General features: G+C 42.3%; 1 protein-coding gene and 1 long non-coding RNA gene across 6 annotated transcripts in view; one reads left to right on the forward strand and one right to left on the reverse strand.

The window, feature by feature from the left end:
* LOC121718781 overlaps nt 1-22211 on the reverse strand; it is a 37088-nt gene that overhangs the window by 11850 nt on the left and 3027 nt on the right. Inside the window, exon 2 of the long non-coding RNA XR_006034011.1 lies at nt 235-239. This is a non-coding gene — a long non-coding RNA (uncharacterized LOC121718781). The remainder of the gene's footprint in view (nt 1-234; nt 240-22211) is intronic.
* The window catches only part of LOC121718703 (Fc receptor-like protein 5), a 46052-nt gene that overhangs the window by 1810 nt on the left and 22031 nt on the right, over nt 1-22211 (forward strand). For 4 of the 5 annotated variants that reach the window (XM_042103781.1, XM_042103783.1, XM_042103785.1 and 1 more), the window contains exons 2-4: nt 5222-5257; nt 8885-9229; nt 9718-9996. In XM_042103781.1, the coding sequence (XP_041959715.1) occupies nt 5222-5257; nt 8885-9229; nt 9718-9996 (660 nt within the window). Of the gene's footprint in view, nt 1-5221; nt 5258-8884; nt 9230-9717; nt 9997-22211 lie in introns of those variants that run through there. The other variant, XM_042103786.1, reaches the window with a different exon arrangement.

Genomic DNA, 22211 nt, shown 5'->3' on the forward strand with positions numbered 1-22211 from the left:
TTCAAACTATAAAAAGTGCAGGTTTTATAGCAATTTAAAAATCCAACATAAATACAAGTACACACACACACACACAAGATTAACCTTTCAGGCCATCTTCATCAGTGGAGGTATCCTTAGGAAGAGCCTGAGGGCTGAGAAATTTAAGCAAAGCACCTTGAGGGAGAAAGAAAAGATATGGTAGCATTTCCATATTTTGATATTTAAAAGGGATGCAGCTGCTTTCACAACTACCAATGCTTACTGTAAAAACATCCCAAGCTAATGTTATACATTGACCTAGGCCTACTTGTACTGTAGCTTAAACATAGCATTTAAGCATTATGCTGTTTGAGGATTAGACAGACGCATCTGATGCTTTAAAGACAGTAAACAGCTGGCGTGCATGAATACTACTAGACATGAATGTTCCAGTCTGCTTTGATGCACAGAATTTATCGTGTGGTTCTCCTAACCCCCATTTGGTAAATAGATTATCACGGTCGAATAGTTAGTATAGCAGAGAAGCTATGCCACTTTCATCAAAACCTATTACAAAGCTATAGCAATGTTATGTCATTAAATACGATAAACAGTGATTCTGGAACAGATCTGCGTCTTCCTTATCCCGTTAATAAACATATTACAGTATGTAACCATATTCCAATATTGAACCAACTTGTATGTAAATCCAAAGTTCTGCAATACTGCCTATGTAAGCTATGCCAATTTAAATCATATGAATCCTCTGACACAATAAGCAAGGTGCAAAGACAATAAGCAAGGTGGGTTCAGTGAGTAGGCCTATTGTGTCTATTAGCTATGTGGTCCGTGAAGTTTTTTCTAATGGTTAAGTGGTCCTTGGTCTGTAAAATTTTGAGAAACACTGGCGTAGGCTACTGAAACTGATTTGGAAATTGTTTGTAGCCTATGCGTAATAGCCTATTTTGCCTGTCCACGCCTTGTCGTTTTAAAGTCGGGATTTGAAATGTTTGCGCAATTATAGCCTATTCTATGTAGCCTAGAAGAGTTAAACAGGAAATTTGAGATAGGCATTGTCAGCAACAGACAGGTTCGTTTATAAACAGGGTTGGAATTATAGCGCAAGCCTTTGAAGATCTCCATATGGATAAAACTCCAAAAGGCTACAACCAGGTAAGGAGTTTAGCACGTATCCAGAAATATTTTTGATAAGAAATTATTTATAGGCATAGGTTAGGCCTACAGTAAGTCTGTAGGCTATGGGATGGATAGCCCATCTGAATGTTTTTGGATGCCGCCTGTGATTTATTATTTTTGGCCATAGCTACGGTATAGGCTAAATCAAGGGGAAATAATGAGTAGCCTACGTCTATTCTAAGGTAAAGTCCACAAAAATAGACTTGATAGGCCCGCCAAACACTGCCGGAACTTTAAGAACGAACGATATTTTGCGTTCCGAACCGGTTCAGGACCGATATGTTGGTGGCGGAACGCATGCAAGAACGAAAACGTTAAACATAGGCCTATCTGAACCGTTCGGAACGGAACGTTTGAAAAATAATTTCGTTTTCAAGCCCTGGATACCACAAACCTGGCTGGCTGGCTGCTGTCAGCGACTACTGAGAGGGGCCCCCTTGAGGGGGATCCCGGTATTGCCGGTAACAGTGTCGTTGCACTTTACTGCATTGACTATCAAAGCAGCGCTCACAGTTTGTTGTTGCATTTTATTTTTAACCAGTCGTTGTCTTGGGGCCCCTGGCCAGCTCGGGGCCCCAAACAATTGCTTGGTTTGCTTGCCTTCTAGCGATGGGCCTGCACACACACACACAATTACACCCCCCACACACACACACATTTACACACCATTACACCATACCAAACACACGCACCAATCCCCTCCCCCATACACATACCATTTCATCCCCCCCCCCCCCCCCTCTAATCACACAATGCAGAGAAGTCTAAAACGTCCCACATACTCGACGCACCCGACCAGTAGCGCGACAATGTGACGTCACAGAAGCGCCGTAACCATTTATACTCGCGCGTGGTGGTCGCAACATCAGTTGCAATATTCTCCTGAACAGAGGTGTCGCTGTTGTGAAAAGACTAACATTAACTACTTACACAGCAGAAGAAGCTGCAGTAAGAAACACCAGTAGCTAGCCTCTGTGATGGTACTTCAGACTTTGGTTGCTACTATTCACAACTACCATCATCATTATCATGTAGTTTCCAAGGTGTGTGCACAGGTAGATAGATAGATATATAGATGGATATATAGATAGGTACTTTAGTCATCCCGAGGGAAATTTTAATAATTTAAACAGTTTAGTTAGCTAGCTAGCTAGCTAGCAGCTGGCTGAGTTTGTGTAATTTCCTGAAGTGGAAAGAGATTTTGTTCAGGCCTTAATAGATATCCTTTGTTTGAAAATAAGTCGTTTCTATTCTTTCCTCTTAATTTCATGTGTTGCAACTCTCACTGGTAACTTTGTTAACTTATCCAGCAAACTATTAAAAATTCACGACTGTAACAAAACACTGCAACTCGCTTGCCCTCGAACTATTCCATCTTCCTGTTTCCGCCTTGTCGCGCTCGTCTGAAAAAAAAATGAGTGGTGCGCTACCTCGCGCTACACGGCCAAAACCCTGGCGCGCCAGAGAGATCTACGTCATTTTGACGTCACATTGTCGCGCTACCGGTCGGGTGCGTCAGGTATGTAGAAGCCTTAACTCTCCTCTTCTTTTAAGTGAAGCATTGAAGAGTTGTATGGCCCTGGGGACAAATGACAGTCTGTCAGTTGTGCATGGTAGTGACCGTAGTCTCCAACTGGTCAAGCTCATCTGTTTTATAATAGTGCTGTGGAGTGGATGACAGTCATTGTCCAAGATGTTGATTAGTTTGTTCAGGGTCCTTTTGTCTGATATTGAAGTGATGCACTCCAGTTCAGCTCCCAAGACAGAGCCAGCTTTCCTTACCAGCCTGTCTTGTCGCCTAGCATCCCTCTTCTTAGTGCTTCCTCCCCAGCATACCACGCTGGCAACAACAGACTAGAACATCCAGAGGAGCTTGCTGCAGACGTTGAAGGACCGCAGCCTCCTCAGGAAGTACAGCCTGTTCTGCCCTTTCTTGTAGAGTGCTTCAGTGTTGACTGACCAGTCTGGTTTATTGTCCAGATGTATCCCCAGATACTTGTAAGTGTTTACCACCTCCACATTGACCCCCTCAATGGTGACTGGCAGCAGAGCGGGCTTAGACCTCTGGAAATCCAGCACCGTCTCCTTGATCTTTGCAATGTTGAGGTGTAGGTGGTTGAGTTTGCACCATTGCAAAAAAAAACCTGTTGCTAGAGGAGCTATACGTCTAGATGTTGCTATCCCATCTGTTCTATATTGACAGCACGGTAACTTAAAAAAAAAAAAACTGCATATACACAATGAAACAGGAAAAACTGGTTCTTGGAAGTTAGAATGTGGCTACAGGCTCCTTTCCCCACATTGCAGGACTATTTCTTTTAAAACCAAACAGTGGGAGGCTCAAGCAGGCCACTCTACCAACTCTTGCCCTCAACACCTTCAACAGAGGCACCATAGCCCATGTACAAGCCCTCCCTCCATCTCCCAGTCTGGACTGTGGTCTAACATCACATCATACTTGACCAATGGCTGATAGCCTACTGCAAAGCTATCCTTGCACTGCTGCTATAATTCTTATATAACTATGTTTACATTTTTCTCCATTTTGTCCATATAATTATACTATAACTGTTATATATTTTCTTATTATATTGTCAATACTGGTCTCTTATATTGTCCATATTTATTGCTGGTCGCTAGACTTTAACCCTGCACTGTTTGCACTGTTGGACTTATTTGCACTACCACCATGACACACACCTTACTGAGCACCTTACCACGGCATATTAAATCACAGGTTCAGTCCCTGCCCTGTCACTGCAAGTGCCTCATGCTTATACATTACATTACATTCATGTTGATCATTCATGCTTATACAGTACAGTACATTCATGTGGATCCTTGTTCTAGTATCTTTAGTGTATTTTACTGATCATTTTAGTCATGTGGATTTGTTTTTTTTATCATCCTGTTTATGTTTATGTTGTTTTGTGTGGTGTGCTTGAATTTTCCCTTGGGGATCAATAAAGTAGCTATCTATCTATCTTTTGCTGTGAAAAAAATCAAACGAAGCGAGCTCAGTTGACATGAATGACTAGGCACCGTTGCTTACATATCTATGGTTGGTCATAAAACGAAGCACCAACAACCTAGTTAGCTACGTTGCTGATGCTTCGTTTTATGTTCCTTTCTTCAAAGCTCACCTCGAGACCTTTCTGTTTCAGGAACCCTTTTCACCTTCTGCCACCACTTGACTCATCGCAATTGCCCTTTTTTTTACTGTCTGTTTGTTTTTGTGTTGTCTTGCTTTATTTGTGTTGACTTTGTAAAGTGACCTTGAGTCTGAGAAAGGCGCTATATAAATAAAACGTATTATTATTATTTTATTATTATGTGTAGGGACCCTGAGGGAGCTACTGACGAGGTTTGGTTCAAAAATGCTATTTGGGAAGCGTTTGGCTCACTGCCCCTAGCTATACCGGGCTAAGCTCTGTAGTGGTTGATCAATGAAAAATACTGTCTCCACGGCTTATTTGATGTGTTTTAATGCAGAAAAACACCCTGGGGTCAATTTTTGCCGGAATTACACTTTAAACTGTCGTGATAAATGGATGTCGGAAAGTGAGAAGGCAGTGAACAGTGGATGTGAAAAGAAAGAAGTGAAACTAATCTGCCCAGAAAAAATCCAGCATTGTGTAATACTAGCTCATGTTCATCTGCTGGAATGTACAAATACACTCAAGAGCAAACAGAGTGGTTCATTGACCAGAAACCTTCAGGTGGAATGTAGTATAGACTATAGGTGTATCAGGTTGCTTTAATACAGTGGCCTGTAAGTGTCTTTGCTGTTGACAAATAAAAACCCAATCACATTTCAATCATATTCCCCTAATCAGAATGACCACATAATACATTTCCGTAAAATGAGATTTTGTTAATAAAAAGCACTAAAATCAGGGAATGTTAAATGACCTCTTGTTTTCCTGCAAGCCAGATGTACTGTAAACAATGAAGCTGTCAAATCAGAGCAGCTATTTAACTGATGTATCTGGCTAATAATCAACACTTGATGTGTTTGTCACTATACTCTGCATAATGTGTCTCTAATGTGTTTGTGTTTCAGGTTTCTTGTCACTCATAGACTGTGGACACTGTCATGGTAATTGCTTACCATTGATGAATATAGACAGTTTCATACCTGTATCATAGATGGTTATGGGATTTGGCAGACACTTTTGTCCAAAGCTAAGATGTTTCAAAGATGTTGTAGGCCTAAATATGATCATTCTTATAAAGTTGTGATTCAGACACCAGTCAGATCTCAGTTTATCTGGACCTATCCACCCAAGAGCCATATAGTCCATGCTTTTACCCTAAGGGCTGAGCGATGACCTCCCATCCAACATTTTTCTAGTGTTAGCTATAACTAAAATGGACAAAATAATTTTATGTTGTCCTCAGACCCCTTCTTAAAATAATTCTGGGCCTCTATAGGGACAGGTAAAGTAGAGGATCACATAAAATCAGCATGTTGCCTTCAAATATCTTAAAGGAGAAATCCGGCCGATTTTTACACGGATCTTGATCGCTAGACGTTGCCGAGTGCTGTCGATAAAAAAAACGACCAAAATCGGTGCTACCGAACTGGAGTAGCTTCAGCTATTGGAGCTACAATGCTAGGTGTGGGGGCATCATCTAAACATGCCATTTTCCCTCTGAAAGGTAAACTATGCAAGATTTTCAAAGTCAAAGTCAAAGTCAAAGTCAGCTTTATTGTCAATTTCTTCACATGTTCCAGACATACAAAGAGATCGAAATTACGTTTCTCACTATCCCACGGTGAAGACAAGACATATTTTACCAATTTAAGTCCACAGACAAACATAACATTCAAGTAAACAAAAAAGTAAGTAAATAAGAGGGCACATATAATAATGAAAAAAATAAGAGCAGCAAAATTTGGTTGAAATTGTGCATAGACAGTCAATAAAATACTAGTGCAAAGTCAGGCCAATAAAAGGCTTGTGTAGTTCTGTTTGACCTAAGTAAGAAAGAAAGTGACATAGTGGTGCAAGTTATGTAAGAGCAGCAGATGTGTTGTGTTTTCAGGACAACAACAAGTTGTAAAGTGTACAAGTGTGCAAGTGTGCAAGTGGAGTAGTGCACGCGGCCATTGTGGGTCCAATGTCCAGGATGTTATGTAGCTGAGGGTGGAGGGGGGAGAGGAGGGAGAGAGTTCAGCATCCTTACAGCTTGGTGTATGAAGCTGTTGGTGAGTCTGGTAGTGCGGGAGCGCAGGCTTCTGTACCTCTTCCCAGAGGGCAGTAGATCGAACAGATTGTGAGCGGGGTGACTTGCATCACTCACAATTTTGGTCGCCTTGCGGGTGAGGTGGGTGGTGTAAATGTCCTTCAGGGAGGGGAGTGAAGCACCAATAATCCTTCCAGCTGTGTTCACTATGCGCTGCAGGGCTTTCCTGTTGTATTCAGTGCAGCTTCCGCCCCACACAGCGATACAGCTGGAGAGGATGCTCTCAATGGTGCCTCGGTAGAATGTGGTCATGATGGCTGGTGGAGCACTTGCTCGCCTGAGTTTCCGCAGGAAGTACAGGCGGCGCTGAGCTCTCTTCGCCAGTGATGCAGTGTTGGTGGTCCAGGAGAGGTCTTCGCTGATGTGCACCCCCAGGAATTTGGTGCTGCTCGCTCTCTCCACCACAGCACCGTCAATTTTGAAGCCAATTTGATGGTAAACAAACTTGTAATAGGCGAATCGTTCACCTAGCATTGCTATAGCTATACAGTATATGTGCAGTAGTCCCTACCGAGAAAACCAGCCATGCAACTTCCAAAAATGGCGGCCCGCCAAGCCTCGCGAGAATCATGAACATTACCTTGTCAGGAGATATACCTCTTTGGAGATTTGGAGTTTTTGCCTGTTGTTAATCCTTCACCTCCACAACAAAAGCATTTTAATTGTGTACAAGGGGATAAGTCGCCAAAAATACCTTAACCTGCATAGTGTACCTTTAACAGACTCAATATGTCATTAAAAGGTCTGTGCAACATGAGCAGGGTCCTTACGTTACAAAACTATATTTTCTACTCATTGTGAAGAAACCGTTTGAATTCAAAGTTTGTACTGTCACATACCTCAGCTTCCATCAGTCGCTTCCAGGAAAGCCCAAGAGTCTGTTGTTGAGCTCGTGCCCATGTCGCAAGAAAAACTTGAAGTTTATTTCCCCTCAAAAATAGGTAATGTAAATGTAAATCAGGTTTGTAGGCCAAGTATACTTGCGTATACAAGTCATTTGGTCTCTGCATTGATAGCATAATTTTTACTACCATATTTCTCTGGAGACTCAGTCAGAACGATGGAAAATCAGGAACAGGCTTTTATCCTTTTCAATGAGGGGCCAGTGCCCCTCAAGGGAGAGGTACATGTTTGTGTCACCCCATCATGGGTTTCACCAATATTCTCTGACTATACAAAAGGTTAATATTAACGGATGTTACAACAAAAGAAGTAGTGACCTTTAGGTCCAACCCTGTTTGAATATGCAATAGAAAGGGAAGATGGGGACGTGGCCTCCATCAGGTCAGGTCACCCTTTGTTCGTTTTTTTTAAGTATATTTATTCTGACAGGACAGTGAAGATAGACAGGAAATAAGTGGGAGAGAGAGAGAGATGGGGTGGGATCGGGACATGACCGCAGGTCGGATTTGAACCTGGGTCCCCGTGGGCACTCGGACCCGTATATGCTATGGGCGCTGTAGCCTGTAGCGCCACAGCGCCCCCCAGGTCACCCTTTGTTCTGAGATGTCTCTCAGAGGCCTGGTCCCATACCGTTATACAAACACTAATGTTTTCACACCTGGAGATAGGCTCCTATTGAATTCAAGGATACTCTGACTACAAACCAAAGACACAAGGGATACACAACAAAATAACAGTACGCAATGTAACACAATGGCCGCACACACAGTATGTACATTTACAGAAAGGGTTCTGATTCACAACACTTTCAAGACTAAGTCAATCTTATGCAAGTTACAGCATCAAAAGGGAGGTGTGATTACTTCTAACTCAGAGAGTTATAACTCAGAGAGCCCTTCCTCCAAAGATGGTCGTTAATTAGGAGCACCCCAATTTACACCTGGCCAAAGCAGTGCTCAACCACTTCCCCAACCCACATTTTTCCTACTGGTCGGGGATCGAACCAACAACCCTTATGCACCTAATTGAGCACTGTCATTTTTATGAATATATTAATGACTCTGTAACTACATGGAAACGGTCCAAATGATGCCTGAGCTTGCTGAAGTATTGTGGGAATGCAGTTGTTGCAGGAAAAGTTAAACAGAGTATTTTGACAGTACAAACTTTGAATCGTTTTCTTCACAATAATGAGTAGAAAACGCATAGTTTTGTCACGTAAGGACCCTGCTCATTTTGCACAGACCTCTTAACAGACCTCTTTTTGCCTCTTAACAGACGTTTTGAGTCTGTTAAGAGGCAAAAAGGAACGTTTAGATGATGCCCCCAGACTTAGCATTGTAGCTCACTGGGAGAACTGGCCATTAGCTGCAGCTACTCCAGTTCGGTAGCACCGATTTTGGTCGTGATTTTTCCTATCGACAGTACTCGGCGACGCCTAGCGATCAAGATCCATGTAAAAATCTGCCAGATTTCTTTTTTAATGCAACTTACTTGAGGATCATTGCTTTAAGATTCTTTTTAATACGAACCCAGATATGAATTTATTTCTATATTTTTTTCTATTCACCAGAAAGTGGAAATGTGCCCAAACTCACTCATGACAAGGAGAACCAGTGTCTGTCCAAAGGATCATCTGTGACTCTTACATGTGACACTGGTGACCCTTCCCCAGAGTGGCAGTTCCTCTGGTATAGAGTGGTCCCCCTCAGAGATGGTTTACCTGCTCTCACACACACTTCTGGCAGATCTGCATATTCCCTGGAGCTCCTGTCAGACAGCAGCAGAGGAGCTGGAGGCTCCTACAATCTCAACTCAACTGGCCCTGAGCACAGAGGGTTATATGTGTGCAGAGCAAAGAAAGAAGAGCCGGTCTATTATACAGGCTACAGCAACACTGTGTTTCTTTGGGTCAATGGTGGGTGACTTTAGACTTATCTCAAATCTGAAAGTGGCTTATATAATAGTACCAAATTCATTATAAAGCACCAGGCTATATTTATGAATATATACCGTATGAATAATTCTAAATGTCTACTGGCAACACTGGTTATATGGCAGTATTGGTATCATGCCTATAAATCACAGCCTGACGGATGTTCTTCTGTGATTGAACTTCACCAGTTGGCAACACCAGCCATCAACCTTGGCACAATGTGTGCTAGGGCCTTCTCCTATATTGCACCCAAACTCTGGAATTCACCTCACAGCTCTGTGAACTGGACTCCATTATCCATTTTAAAGCTGCTATTCATGCCCATTATTTTAGATCAGCGTATTCACTCTAGCTTCATTAACTCCATCTAATACACATTTAACTTATTGCAAATATTCCTAAACTGAAGAGATTGTCTTTCATGTGAATGAAGAGATCAATTTTTTTGGTTTTGTTTTCTTTCCATTCAGATCCTGATTCTCCAGGCCGTCTGACCATCAATCCCAACAGCACCAGTTATGTTGAGTCTGAGTCTCTGTCTCTTAGCTGTGCAGGATATGGAACTGGTTGGACTCTCCATCGAATCACAGATTATATGGAGATCTCCCAGTGTCCTTTCACTAGAGGAGCATCATCCTGGGAAAACAGCACATGCCACATCGGTGTTCTGTCTAAGTATGACAGTGGAGTGTACTGGTGCCAGTCTGAGTCTGGAGAATTCAGTAATGGTTTCTATATAAAAGTTCATGGTAAGTCAGTGACCTAATGCATCTACAACTCTCTTGTATAGTGACTGGGTCAGAAGTTTATATAGCAATATATTTCTAAAATGTCTAAATTCAATTTCAAGATGGATTGGACACATTAAAGGCCCCCTAAAGAGATTTTTTTTTTACTTTAAAATAACGTTATTTCGATGGGGCATACACTCTTAATAGGACAAACTTCTGCCACACTCTGAGCAAGGCTCTTATCGCTTGTAAAACAGCCAGGAAGTTTAGTGTTCATGGAACACTGCCCCTCTATATTGTATCATTGTTATGTTCATACTTTGTTGCAAAAGGCGCATATTTAGTTTGTTTATTATTGTGCTTCTGAAGTGTAGGGAAACCTCAGTAGCACATCTTCTTTAGTGCTGCAGCTGCTTTAACCCTTTAAGGAGTACCGTCACACCGGTGTGACGGGAATGTTGAGAAATTAACATTCTAAAGAATATCTGGGTTCATTGAATTCAACATAGAATTTTAGAACCTTCAATTGTTGCGGAACTTAGAATGTTCAAAAACCTACACCTTTAAGGGTTAAGTTTAGATACAGTATCACTCTAGAGATATTGGTGACAAAAAAGCTCTTTCTAAATCTGACAGTTCCGGACCTTAATTATGATCGGCTGAATTGCATCTAATGCTGTTGTAAAACCCAGTGCCACCCTTCAGGCTGACCTGATTTCATTCTATATTACTGCGCCACCACAAATTGATACAAAAGTTATAGTTAGAGTTGCTGCGTCTGGTCTGGACATTGCTTAGCAACAATTCTGATAGAAGAAATAAATTTCTTGGCAGAAGAATGATTATCTATGAATAAGTCATTACATTACTCGTTGCCTTTATTTTATGAAATCTTGCCAGTTTAGCTATATGTAGTAAACATTTTAGAAAGTAAGTAAAATTTATTTATAAAGCACTTTTAAAATACAGTTTACATTGACCAAAGTGCCGTACATAGTGCAATAAGCAGATTGTAGCTCAGTTACAGAAAGGACAATACATGAATACAGATAAAAGGGCAGGTAAAGCCAGGAAGAGGTGTGTTTTGAGCCTAAATGTAAAACTAGTGAAAGCTCTATCGCGCCTCTATCGAGTCTGGTGCGTGGAATATGCGGGAGACCCATGCTACAGGTGACCTGAGAGCTGAGTGGTGGTGAATGAGATCTGCAATGTAGGATGGGGCCAGACCATTTATGGCTTTAAAAACTATGAGTAAAATCTAGGAGGATAGGGTAATATGCTTCCACTTTGGATCCAGTCAGCAGTCTTGCTGCCGCATTCTGGACCAGCTAAGATCAGTGGTTGAGGGAGTCCCAGGTAGAATGAGTTACAGTAATCCAGCCGTGATGTAATAAAAGTGTTAATTACTTTCTCCAGGTCATTAAATGACAGAAAGGGTTTAATTTTAGTGAGCTGGTAAAAGCTGTTCTTGACCACAGCAGCAGATTATGTTGCCTAGAGGAAGCATAAGCAGAAGAAGGCCGGACCTAATATGGACCCCTGGGGGACCCCACAGGACATAGAAGTGGAGGATGAGGAGTACTGATCAATAGACACTGAGAATGATTTATTGCTAAGATATGAGAACCATTGAAGAGCTGTACCTCTTATACCAACCCACTGTTCTAAGTGTGACAAAAGAGTGGTGTGGTCGACGGTGGCAGCACCAAGGTCTAGTAAAATCAAAATGGCATTATCACCAGAGTCTAGAGAAGAGCAGATTGTTCGTTAAGGCTGTCTCAATGCTGTGACTTGCTTTAAAACCCGATTGAAAGGGCTTTAAAATATCAGCAGAGTTTAAAAAGAAAAGTCACTTAAATAAGCCACTTAAGCCATATTCTAAAACAGATCGTTCTGGTCCTTGATTATAATTGGCTGAATCAAGTTTGATGCCATTGTTGCCACTAATACACACCTTGACCACATTTTGTTCTATATTACTGCCACAACTTGATACAAAAGTTAGAGAAGCTGCGTCTGGACGTTGCTCGGCAACCATTCCTCCCTCCCAAAGGTTTCCTCTCTTCAGGTCTTGATATCCCTGCCTGCTTAATTTTTTATCCCTAGTGGGGACAATATTGATTAATGCTACCTCATATTGATTAATGCTACTTCAAGTAAAACACTGCAACATGAAAACAGTCTAGTGCAAGTAATAACAAAGTCCTTTTAGGCAAGTCCCTCCACTCGGCGGCCATTTGACAACGCTTTTGGGCACTCGTAGGGCATCCATTTCGGCAGAAATGCGCGTGCGCAAGGCTTCAAGACACCAATCTTGCTCAATGTATTCACATGTCGACGTTTTGCCGAGGAAGGGGTGGGATATGTGTAGACAACGGCCATATCAAGTCAAGTCAAGTCAAGTCAAGTCGGCTTTTATTGTCAATTTCTTTACATGCACTGGTCATACAAAGAATTGAAATTTCGTTTCTTACTTTCCCATGCAGACATAGACATGCTTTAAATACAGACATAGACATACTATGGACATAGCCATAGACAATAAACATTAAATTAAAGTGCAAGACTGAAATATAGAACATGTATGTATCAAAATAGAAATATAGGACATATATTAAAAAAAAATAGAGGTAGTTGTGTTGTATATTTCTATAGTCTTAACAGTTACATGAAGTAACTGGGGGGGGGGGGGGGGGTTTGGTAGACAGGATCCTAGTTTCCTAGGTTCCTGGTTGGCTGGTGGGTGGGGGGGGCTGTCAGTGATGGGAGAGTGGGTAGAGTGTTCAGCATCCTGATTGCTTGGTGGATGAAGCTACTTGCCAGTCTGGTGGTGCGGGAGCGGAGGCTCCTGTACCGCTTTCCAGAGGGCAGGAGGCTGAACAGTTTGTGTGCAGGGTGGGTTGTATCCTTGACAATCATTAGTGCTTTGCGGGTGAGGCGGGTGGTGTAAATGTCCTGCAGGGAGGGGAGTGGTGCTCCAATGATCCTCTTAGCTGTGTTAACAGTGCGCTGGAGGGTCTTCCTGTTCTGATCTGTGCAGCTTCCGCCCCACACTGTGATGCTGCTGGAGACGATGCTCTCGATGGTCCCTCTGTAGAATGTAGTCATGACAGGAGGCGTGGCACTTGCCTTCTTCAATTTGCGCAAGAAGTAGAGGCGCTGCTGGGCTTTCTTCGCCAGTGATGCTGTGTTGGTGGTCCAGGAGAGGTCGTCGCTGATGTGCACCCCCAGAAATTTTGTGCTGCTCACTCTCTCCACAGCATCTCCGTCGATGGACAGTGGTGGCAGTTGTTTGTGGCCTCTCTGAAAGTTGACAACAATCTCCTTGGTCTTGCTGACATTTAGCAGGAGGTTGTTGTCTTTGCACCATTTAGCCAGCAAGTCTACTTCTTCTCTGTAGTGAGCCTCATCGCCCTTAGTGATGAGGCCCACCAGTGTTGTGTCGTCCGCAAACTTCACCAGATGGTTGGAGCTGTGAGTGGTTGTACAGTCATGTGTTAGGCGTGACAAACTTGGCGCCAAACTTGGCGTGACAAACTAGCCCCATGCATTTCTATGGAGTATTTTTTGAGTGCTGTGTCTCCACATTAGAAAGTCTCTGGTAATAATCTGACATCAGAAATGGACTGTCACTACTAGCCCCCTGTGCACAAGGCTGTGCACAAGGATTTGAACCTTGACTGATTCCATAGGACAGTGTTTCTCAAAGTGTGGTCCGGGGACCACTGGTGGTCCGCAAGCTAGCCCAAGTGGTCCGTGAGCAGACGTGGTAAAATATAATATAGATGAGTTGTTTGCAATATTGAACCAAGTTGTATGTAAATCCAAACATTTCTGCAACACTGCCTATGTAAGGCATGCCAGTTTAAATCATATAAATTCTCTGACACAATAAGCAAGGTGCAAAGACAATCAGTGAGTAGGCCTATTGTGTAATTTACTGTTGAAGTAGGTCTACTTTTTTTTTTTTTTAGCTAGGTGGTCCGTGAGGCTATTTTTATTGATTAAGTGGTCCTTGGTCTGAAAAAGTTTGAGAAACACTGCCATAGGACAATCTTTATTCAATCTGAATAAAAATGCCTCATGTAAACACCTCAACCAATCGGATTTAGTCCAATTCGACTAAATCTCCAATCGGATCGGATCCATTTTGATAATCCGATCGATTGAACAATGCAGGTACAAACAGGTACTCCGATGAGGGCTCACAAACATGCCCCTAACTGTTGCGCTGTATAAGTATAATAAGTATAAGTATAAGTATAAGTATAAGTATACTCTTTTGATCCCGTGAGGAAAATTTGGTCTCTGCATTTATCCCAATCCGTGAATTAGTGAAACACACACAGCACACAGTGTACACACAGTGAGGTGAAGCACACACTAATCCCGGCGCAGTGAGCTGCCTGCATCAACAGTGGCGCTCGGGGAGCAGTGAGGGGTTAGGTGCCTTGCTCAAGGGCACTTCAGCCATGCCTACTGGTCGGGGTTTGAACCGGCAACAGGTCCGAAGTGCTAACCAGTAGGCCACGGCTGCCCCAATACAGTAGGCCTGCACGATAAATCGTTATAAAATCGTGATCTGGATTCACCCCTGTGTACGATTTAATTTTTAAATGACTTTGATTCTCATCTAATTTTACGAGCCGGCTGAATCACAAATGCGACTACTTTTTTCTGTGAGTTTTAAAGCGCTCCCAAGAGCTGCAATGCTCTCCCTTCTCTCACAAAGTTCAGGGCTTCACCCTCAGCCAATGACAAAGCGCCTTTTAGTCACGTGTTTCACTGGTGGAGCGAGTATGGTACTTCGAAAGCCTTCAAGGCTGCAGCATTGTCGAACTAGTGCGACAGGAAATATAAACAAAATTGATGTTGATTATAACCTAGGTAGCCTACTAGCAGTGTTGGGGGTAACGAATTACAAAGTTACGCGCTACTGTAATTTAGTTATTTTATTGGGTGACGAAGTAAGGTAACGCCTTACAATAGACCTCTCTGGAATAAGTCCCGCCTCCGAAACAGCCGTGTCCACCCAACTTCCGGGCGTCGAATGTCTATGGGAAATAACATGGCGTTTCGAAATATCATACCTGTCAAACATCTGTAGGTGGCGAAGTAGAAAAAAATGGTGGGCAGATTGGCCTACACACTTCTGCCATCTAGTTTCCACTGGATTTTTTGATTGTCGGTGCCGTTAAAGTAGAAATATATCAGTAAGAAGCACTAAGCTAACGCACGCTTCGAACGCCGCAACTCCCCGAGTCAAGGTTGCATAGCAACGGCAATGTTTCATAGTTTGTCTTCACCGAAATGGAGTTCGTGGCACCAGAGCCTGTCTACGAAGGTGGCACTAACCCTGCATGAAATCATCATGTTTGATAGGTTGTTAACTCATTGAATGCCAAGCTGTTTTCGGGAGCTTTGTCCTAGAGTGCCAGCAATCTAGACCATTGTTGATGATTTTTGTACAGCCACAGCATATTCTGTGTTATAGCTATGAACACATACAATGGCTCGTTTAAAAGGTGAGACTTTAAGCTCTCGGTGGGTGCAAACCGTGTATTTCACAGTTCCTGAGAAATCCCAAGCTAAACAGTGGCTAGTTTTCATCAAAATCGCTTTTTTTTTTCTAGAAATGGAGATATAATGTCTTTCATGAAATATGAAGTGTTGCCTGTTACTTACTTGTGTAAACTTTCCGGGAAGTGATCAGCGAGACCTGGCGAGACTGCCACCTAGTGATAGACCCACGAAAATGGCCTGGTTTTGACCTGACGTGCATGCGTCACTGATTCGACCCAAACCGAGTTATGATAAAATGTCCAGATAAAATGTCCAGATTGTGCGTTTTCATGAGTTTTCGATCGTCATATATTTCATTTCCATTAATCACAGAGTTCCCAAAATCACATATAAGGTGTGTTAGAGTGTCTAGTTTCGTAATTTAAAAAAAGCTAAAAACGTAATATTACGTTTTTGGCACTCAATGAGTTAATACATTCTGAAAATGTTACTGTTCTGATCAAGGTCATGCAAAATAAAGCTATCGACTCAATATGACTCTGCCTCTGATTCCTAGTCTGCTTATCATTATCTGTTTTTCGTGAAAAAAAAAAAATCTCGTCTCGTCATGTCTTTAAGTGTCTTTGTCGGCGATTTCTTTCTTTTTCAAATATCTCAGCCAACAAACTCTCAGCACAGTCAAACCAAAATTAAGTCGTGTTGAAAAGAGGCTGAACCTTGCAAACGATTTACTTTTATAGACCACTGAAATCACGTGTGAATCACACGTGAAAATGACCATCACGTTAGGTTGTGACTGGTTGTGAGCGAGATCTAACGCCCTCCTCCGCCCGTGTACATCGGAACTAGCTCCCGGTTAGCATTAATAATCGTTTACTACTTTAACGGCACCGACAATCAAAAAATCTAGTGGAAACTAGATGGCAGAAGTATGTAGGCCAATCTGCCCACCAGCTTTTTCTACTTTGCCACCATGTTATTTCCCATAGACATTTGACGACCGGAAGTTGGGTTGACACGGATGTTTCGGAGGCGGAACTTATTCCGGAGAGGTCTATTCAAATTTCAGTAGTTACAGTTAGGCTGAATAACCATTCCTGCGTTACTCACAATATCTCTAATATATTGACTTATTTATCCATAGCAGTACACAGTGATTGCTTATTTGAAATATAGCTTAGCCTAGATACATTCTTTCATTGTAGAAATAGAGCATGCATTCTCTCCCTGCACTGCTCTCTGTCAAATAGGTTGGCTTCAGCCCACACCACTTGCGCAAGGACTTTTCAGGCAGACTACTGTCATAGTGTAGCCTAGACAATTTTGTTCAAAATTGATGCATTCAAGTAGCCTGGCGGCCCATCCTATATCATTGAAATGTATAGTCTGGAATCGACCCATTCACCTCGCTTAATCCAAGGGGCGGGCAGAGAATTGTCTTTCAAACTGCCTAGGCATGCAATAGGTCAGCGCTACGACCAATCAGAACAAAGAGCAGGATGACGTGGCCAGAGCGAGCAAGTTGATATATCAAACTTTTACCGTATCCGGTTGGCAAAACGGCAAATACATCCTTCTTCGAAAGGAATGACTTAAGTGCATTGTGTTGCTCAACTTTCAAAGAAAAGCACAAGTCCAACAAAGTTGACGCCAACGCCGATTCAAACAACCGCTCTCCGTTCGCCATAGCCACCTTCCTTGTTGTTCACCGTCGCAGGACTGTCGTCATCCTGTTAAGCCCGCCTTAAGACTCTCTAACAAAATAGAGCGCTGTGATTGGATGACGTCCACGGCGTCAGCCAATAGAAATCCCTATGGTTTGCTACTAGACGTACAGGCTGAGCAAATTAATTTGCCGCCGCTAGGGTGCGTCTAGATTTCTAGGCTAGCATTCAAGTTAACTTTGCAAAGTTAGTATAGCCCACAGTACTTATCACAACATTGTAAATAGTGTTGTCAATCGCAAACGCTAATTTATTGAAACGTCTCTCTACCGAACTATGTGGCTTAATAGATCTCTGAAGTTCGCCTACAAAAAAGAACCAAAACGGCCATCTTTGCCCATATAAAGAGATCCGGGTGTTAATTGAAGCTAACTACCTATGGCAAGTTGCATTGCAAGTTAGCTCTGGGGTAGCAAAAATCAAAGTGTACCGTCTACACTTACCGGAGATCACAGTATCCACTCTAAGGCAGAGGACAAAAGTGTGTTCAGGAAAACGTCTGCATTTCAGAGTTTTTCATCCCCGCGAGATTTTAACAGGTGCGATAATTAAAAATCCCCATGTTATTTTCCCATTGGAAAAATCGCCAGATACCGGATCTCAAAGATGGCAGCTTTTTTGTAGGCGAACTTCAGAGATCTATTTGCAAAGGACGTAGAGAAAGCACCAGTTTGATAAATAAACCAGTAGTAGAGAAATAACTTTTAAGAAATAATCTGTAGCCTAGAGTAGGCTACTGCAAAAAACATTGGGTACTAGTGACGAGAATCAACTAACCACTCAGTCTGAAACCAAACTGAATGGCCAGTTAATTCTCTAAAAGGCAAGCAGTTCAAGAGTGCTAAGAAATTATTCTGTTTTTGATACTGCACTTAAATTAACAATTGACAAGCTCCATTTCTCTAAAGACTGAAGCTGTAGCTGCAGTATGTATACTTTGTGAAGGGGAAAAAATCGTGGCATCAATCGTGATATCAATTCTAAGCTAAAAAATCGTGTTTCATATTTTTCCCCGAATCGTGCAGGCCTAGCGATGTAGCTGCCTGGCTACTTTAGCTGTTGGAACTAGCAACTCTAGCTAGGTAAAACTGATTGTTTTCGTGTTTATCCGTACCGACAGTACTCGGTGACCTCGAGAAACGGAGATCTATGTGAAAAATTGCAAGATTTCTTCTTTAAGTGATGTATATCTGCAACAGGTACATATAGATGATTAGAAGCATGTGGATGGTGTACTACCTGCACATTCCTACAATTGGAGAGAAAAGGTCACCATTAGATGAGGCTCACCTAGGTGGAATAAGGTGCAAGATAATGTGTGTGTGGTTGTGCACGGACTGCATTCTTGGGTCAAATGGGATATCTTATCGGGTCTACAAAGTAAGCACCTTAAGTTCTGAAATGTATGTGGAAGCTCATAGTGATTTAATGGAAGAAAGGAACCATTGCAAAGATGTGGCACCAGGCAGGCGCTATTTTTATTCCAAACATTTTATTCCCTTGGGGATCAATAAAGTATCTGCCTGCCTGCCTGCCTGCTGTGGAAGGCACTCAGCTACTTTCAGGTTCCTGAGAAGATTTCAGTTTTGGTTAGAGCATAGTTTGAGGACATTCAGTTGGTGAGTATACCACACCCTTACAACTTTTGGAGGTTGGCATCATGAATGGATGTACCATTTCACCATTGGTTTTCACCATGGCAATGGAGGTAATTATAAGTGCATCAAAATGGGTTGTTGGAGGATGCTGCATGATGGCACTTGACTACCTCCCATCTGAGTCTATATGGATGACATGTCAATGCAGAAGCAGTGAAGCATGCTCAAGGCACACTGCAACATTGAGATATTGTTGGGCAGGTGCAGAATTGAAGAGTGGAGCTAGGTCTTGGTATGAGTTGGAAAGTATGGTGACCAGCTTTGTTTGCAAACAAGAAGAGCAAACTAGACATTCAACAGAGGTGTCAAGGTTTCAAGTGAAACTGAAACCTTGTGTGGTGTTGAGAAGAGGAAGATCTGTTGGAGAGAGCAATGGGCCATGGATGCTAACTGGGCACTGTAGAATTTAGTTTGTGTGTGAGGTGCAGAAAAGTGCCCATCAGGCAAATAAAAGCAATACAAGAAGATGGGGCAAAGTGCAGAATTGGAAACTCCTGGTGGATGTTGGAAGGTAACTGCAAGTTCCACAGTGTATTGTTGTGACTATTTTGAGACCAGATATGGTTTTGTATTAGGAGAGTGAGCGCATCTACTTTATCGAGCTAACTATTCCCTTTGAAGATGTGATTGAGGAAGCCTTTGAAAGGAAAAACTGGTAGCAGAGGTAAGAAAATGTGACTGCCAAGCCCACACAAGACCAGTGGACATAAGGGCAAGAGGCTTTGTAGGAAAGTCAGCCACACCACTTCTGCTAGATTTTGGTTTTCAAAGACCGTCACTGAAAGGAACTGTAAAAGCAAGCCATTGGCTATGGCTGAGGTGCTTGCAGAGTACTTGGGGTCATGTTGTAACCTGAATTAACTCTGAGATGTCTGAAATTGTACCGCTGTGTGTGTGTGGTTGTTGTTGGTGCTGCATGCATAGGCTTGCGTGTCAGTTGGGTTTGTTGCTGATTTGATCATAAATGGCCACAGCAACAACAGCACAGCCACAGCAAGAGGAATGATTAAATAATGTGTTTGGTATGCTTGGTATGTTGATAAGTTGCTGATCAGATCAAAAATTACCACAGTAACAAAGAGGAATGACTCAAGAATTTGTACTGTAGGTATTTGTGGGTGCCCTTATCAAGGGTTTGCATTTTGTTTGTATGTTGCTGATTGGATCATGAACAGTCAGAGCAACAAAGAGGATTGACTAAAGAATGTTCTGGTACTTGTTGGTGGATGCTCTCATCAAGTAGCCTAGAAATCTAGACGCACCCTAGCGGCAGCAAATGTAATTTGTTTCTTTTGACACATATAAACAGTGCTTGAATTGGACCAAAAAAGTGCCAGTACCCAATCCGTTGATATGAAGAGTCATATACGTATATATCATATATGTATTCAGTTAAGGAAAAAAAATATTCATACCCCTGGAAAATATTGATTTAATGTTGATTTTCTCTTTATCAATATGTTTGTTCTGACTGAAAATGACACTGTCACATGCCAAAAGGTTGCAAGACAATGTTAGCCTAGAAATCTAGACGCACCCTAGTGACAGCAATTTGTAATTTGCAGCCAGGGTCTAGCAACTCTCCGTTGGCTTGCGAGCTGGAAAAATTAAACTTCGATCAGGCCAATAGACCAATTTCACAGTGTCCAGGTGTCCGGCCTCATTGATGTTAATGATACCTTAATTGGCAGGGTAAAACATCTTCCTGTTTCTGTATTTCCTGTGGACTTTTCTTTTGCTGTCTATGGGACCGTGCTCTTCCACAGGAAGTTGATTTACACAGCGGCCCCATCTTGTGAAATGGGCTAATCACATCGTGTATAGAGTTGGTGGGCGGTGGTGGGCAGGCGGTTCCCTTGGTCAACCATTGGTCGAGTTAGCTCTAACTGCCGAATAGCTTAGTGTAGGCACTGGAAAGGCATTGGAAAGTTTGAAAGTAGCCTACACCTACAGCCTACTTTTAGAGCAACCACGCCCCCCTCGGAGGAAATAGCAGTAAAAGTGGCTGGAGGCGAATGTGTGACATGTAAGCTAATGCTTGGAAGTTGCACCATATCTTACTCGATAAATAAATAAAGTTTTCATAATTAGTAATCATCATGCTATTGAAATTGTCTCCTTAATTCCAAATGGAGACAGACAGTTGACCAAGTGTCCTGGAGTAGATTCCAGTGTAGTTCCCAGATAGCAAACATACACTAGGACGGAACTGGGCCACACCTACCGGCACGGATCTGCATTATGGACCTGATCCGGCGTCCAAACGCACATCGGTCCAAAATTGGTCTGGATCCGTTTGACGGATCTGGTACCAATAAGGGCTAAGACTGGCCCAGTTCCGTATGGTAGTCTGTGTTACTGACGTGTTCCAGATCTGTTTATCATTTGCAATACGGGTCCGCTTATTGTGTGTGGTACGGACCCGTTTATCAGACATCAGCCGGCTTTATTTGACATGTGAAATGTGATTGGTAATTAGGGCTAATTATCCTGAAAAATCTGTTTGCTACACATTTGCTAACAGGTTCGTTATAGGTTCACCCAGGCTAAAGTTCGTAACGTTTTCCCAACAGCTCAACTGATAAACATAAGCTAGGCTACAAACACAAGGGGGGTAAAAAAAAACTTTACACATAGCTTCTAAGTGTCTTATTATTTTTTTATTCAACAACCTGGCTTTAGAAGTGCAATCCCAGACAAAGTTTAAGTCGTGTTAAGTCCACTGTTCCCATCGATATTCAGGCTGTCTTCCTCAGTCATCTCCATGGTCAATCTGAAACAACAAAAAATAAACATGAGTGTTATCATCAGTGATCCTGTTGGCGTTAGCTGTTACCAAAATAGGCTAGTTATTGTGATGGCTGTTTTGCTCAAGCTAAGCTAGTAGCCTAGCCTATATTGCTGGAAAATAATAGTATAACCTTACAGTAAAGTTATCAATCGCTCGTTTGCTTATTGTTGTCTCTGAATAAACCAACAGAGATAAAAAGCAGAAAAGCAGAGCCTACCTTGAAAAGTTGGGATGTCCTAGTCCAGGCTGGCAAATCATGTCAAAAGATTGATAGTGAGCAAACCAAAGATCCTTGATTAACGTTACTGCTTGGACTTCTGCATGCGTGGCAAGAATCTGGGGTTGTCACATAGCACTGTTTGATCTGACACAAACAACAATTGACTACTTTTACCACTGCTAGGTAATAATAAAAATAATTAAACGAGCATATGATCAATATTGAGCCAACTATATCTTCTTTTCCAGCCTTACTGTAGAAATGAAGTGGCCATGGGAACATAGTGCACCCCCATGGTTTCTAAATTTGTGCCATTC

Source organism: Alosa sapidissima, chromosome 9 (assembly GCF_018492685.1).
Source record: "Alosa sapidissima isolate fAloSap1 chromosome 9, fAloSap1.pri, whole genome shotgun sequence".
Lineage (NCBI taxonomy): Eukaryota > Metazoa > Chordata > Actinopteri > Clupeiformes > Clupeidae > Alosa > Alosa sapidissima.